Here is a 2017-nt window from a genome sequence, read left to right as displayed (position 1 = left end):
ATGTAAATTACATCATTTCAAAACTTTAAACTTGGTTATATATCATCTAACTCTTTTGATATTCATTAATATGATATAATTCCTTTAGTTCTCTTTTTCAATCTCTCTTCACATAAGAATATTTTGTAACATTCTTTTTCTATTCATGTATGGCATAATTCTCTCTCCCTAGTAAGAGTAAGTGGTGTAACCAACTTTATCTACAACCATAGTTTGGTCAATGATATAATTAACTTTTATCCGATAGAGTCGTCAGATGATATATATCTGAGTCTATTCTACAAACTATCAACTTAAGTTTTTTAATTGGATTAATGTTTGATTCAATATACATTAATCCTAACTAATTTGACTCACTCTTCGTTATGATATTTTCATCATCTATTATAAGAGCCTTGTAAACAAAAAGAGTGGGTCAAAAAAAAAAAGAAAAAGAAAAAAAAGAAAGAGATTTAATCAGAGTCAACTTTTTGGTACAAAAAAAAGTTAGTCATACTAAACAGTTAAGCTTATAGGACGGATAAAACTAATCGCACCATTGATCAAGCTATAGTTGCGGGCAAAATTGATTACATCACTTATAAGTAAGGAGGAGACAATTAAATCACATATGAATAGGGAAAGAATGCTAGAAGATATTCATGAAATTAAAAAAGAGGACTAAGAGAATAATATCATATTAGTAAATATCAAGATAGTCGAATAATATATATATAACTCATAAACTATCATATTAAATTTTTAGCTTAAATTATTATTAATTCTGATTAGTTTGACTCACTCATTATAAATCAATGTCCTCTATATCGTTCATCTTCTCTCTCCTCTCGTCCATTCCAAACCCGGACTAGGCTGCCTCAAATCTCCGGTGGCAAAAGGGTGGGAGTGGAGGAGATCCACAAAGAGCACAATCTGAGATATGGGAAGGGCTCCGTGTTGTGACAAGGCAAAGGTCAAGAAAGGCACTTGGTCTCCTGAGGAAGACAAACAGCTGAAGGAGTACATAGAGAGGCATGGAACAGGTCGAAATTGGATTGCTCTCCCCCAGAAAGCTGGTAACGCAAGGAGTCTTATCGTTTTTATTTGTGTATTTACCTTCTGCTCGTTTATTTCTGCTTCCTTTTTGAAGTGATATGGTGTTCTAGGATGTCATATGAGGTAGAGAGAAGGATTCTTCGATGGCTGTTGCATGGATATTGAGGATTTGTTTGGACTGTGAACAGGTCTGAGGAGGTGTGGAAAGAGTTGCAGGCTGAGATGGCTCAACTACTGGAGGCCTAACATAAAGCATGGGGACTTCTCTGATGAAGAAGATAGGATCATTTGCAGCCTGTTTGTTAGCATTGGAAGCAGGTGATTTGATTGCATTCCTATATCCCTGCACATATTTCATACCCATATCATCCTTTTAGCTTATATCTACATTGGGTTTGATACGCATATATAGTCCATCCTCTCTCTCTCCCTCTCTCTCTCTCTCTCTCTCTCTCTCTCTCTCTCTCTCTCTGTGCATGAAGGAGAAGTATCTTCTGCATTATGCTTCTCAAATGCCAAATTAATTTGCAAGTGCAGATGGTCAATCATAGCAGGCCAGCTTCCAGGGAGGACTGACAATGACATCAAGAACTACTGGAACACCAAACTGAAGAAAAAGCTCTTTGACCAACCGCCATCCCACAGAAATCCTCATCATCAGCAGCACTACCGGACGCAGTCCTTCTCATCGAACCTTGAGATGGCTGTTCCATTCCCAGACCTGGAAGGCATTCCCATCCATCCGAGTCTCTTCGATTCTCTTACACCAACCTTCTTTTCCCCTCTTTGCCAACGCCCAGCGTATCAAAGTGGCAATCTCATTATGTTTGGAGGTGACCAACCGAGCTGCAGCTCATCTGATGGCAGCAGCATCCACACCGGCTATGGAAGCGAGCATATGAGCTCTGAGAACCATCTCCATGAGAAGCTGCTACCTTGTGGTGAGGCGTCACTGAGATACGAGTTTGATGAGGCTAGCCAA

General features: G+C 38.7%; 1 protein-coding gene across 1 annotated transcript in view; it reads left to right on the top strand.

Moving 5' to 3' along the window:
* The first annotated feature begins 820 nt into the window (after positions 1-820).
* The window catches only part of LOC135648440 (transcription factor RAX2-like), a 1482-nt gene continuing 285 nt past the window's right edge, over positions 821-2017 (top strand). The window contains exons 1-3 of the mRNA XM_065166134.1: positions 821-1055; positions 1224-1353; positions 1573-2017. The exon at positions 1573-2017 is cut by the window's right edge and continues 285 nt beyond it. Coding sequence (XP_065022206.1) covers positions 920-1055; positions 1224-1353; positions 1573-2017 — 711 coding nt within the window. The 5' untranslated portion in view covers positions 821-919. The remainder of the gene's footprint in view (positions 1056-1223; positions 1354-1572) is intronic.

Source organism: Musa acuminata, chromosome BXJ3-9 (assembly GCF_036884655.1).
Source record: "Musa acuminata AAA Group cultivar baxijiao chromosome BXJ3-9, Cavendish_Baxijiao_AAA, whole genome shotgun sequence".
Taxonomy (NCBI): Eukaryota; Viridiplantae; Streptophyta; class Magnoliopsida; order Zingiberales; family Musaceae; genus Musa; species Musa acuminata.
Note: the sequence above shows the minus strand (reverse complement) of the source record. Positions and strands in the feature narration are given on the sequence as shown.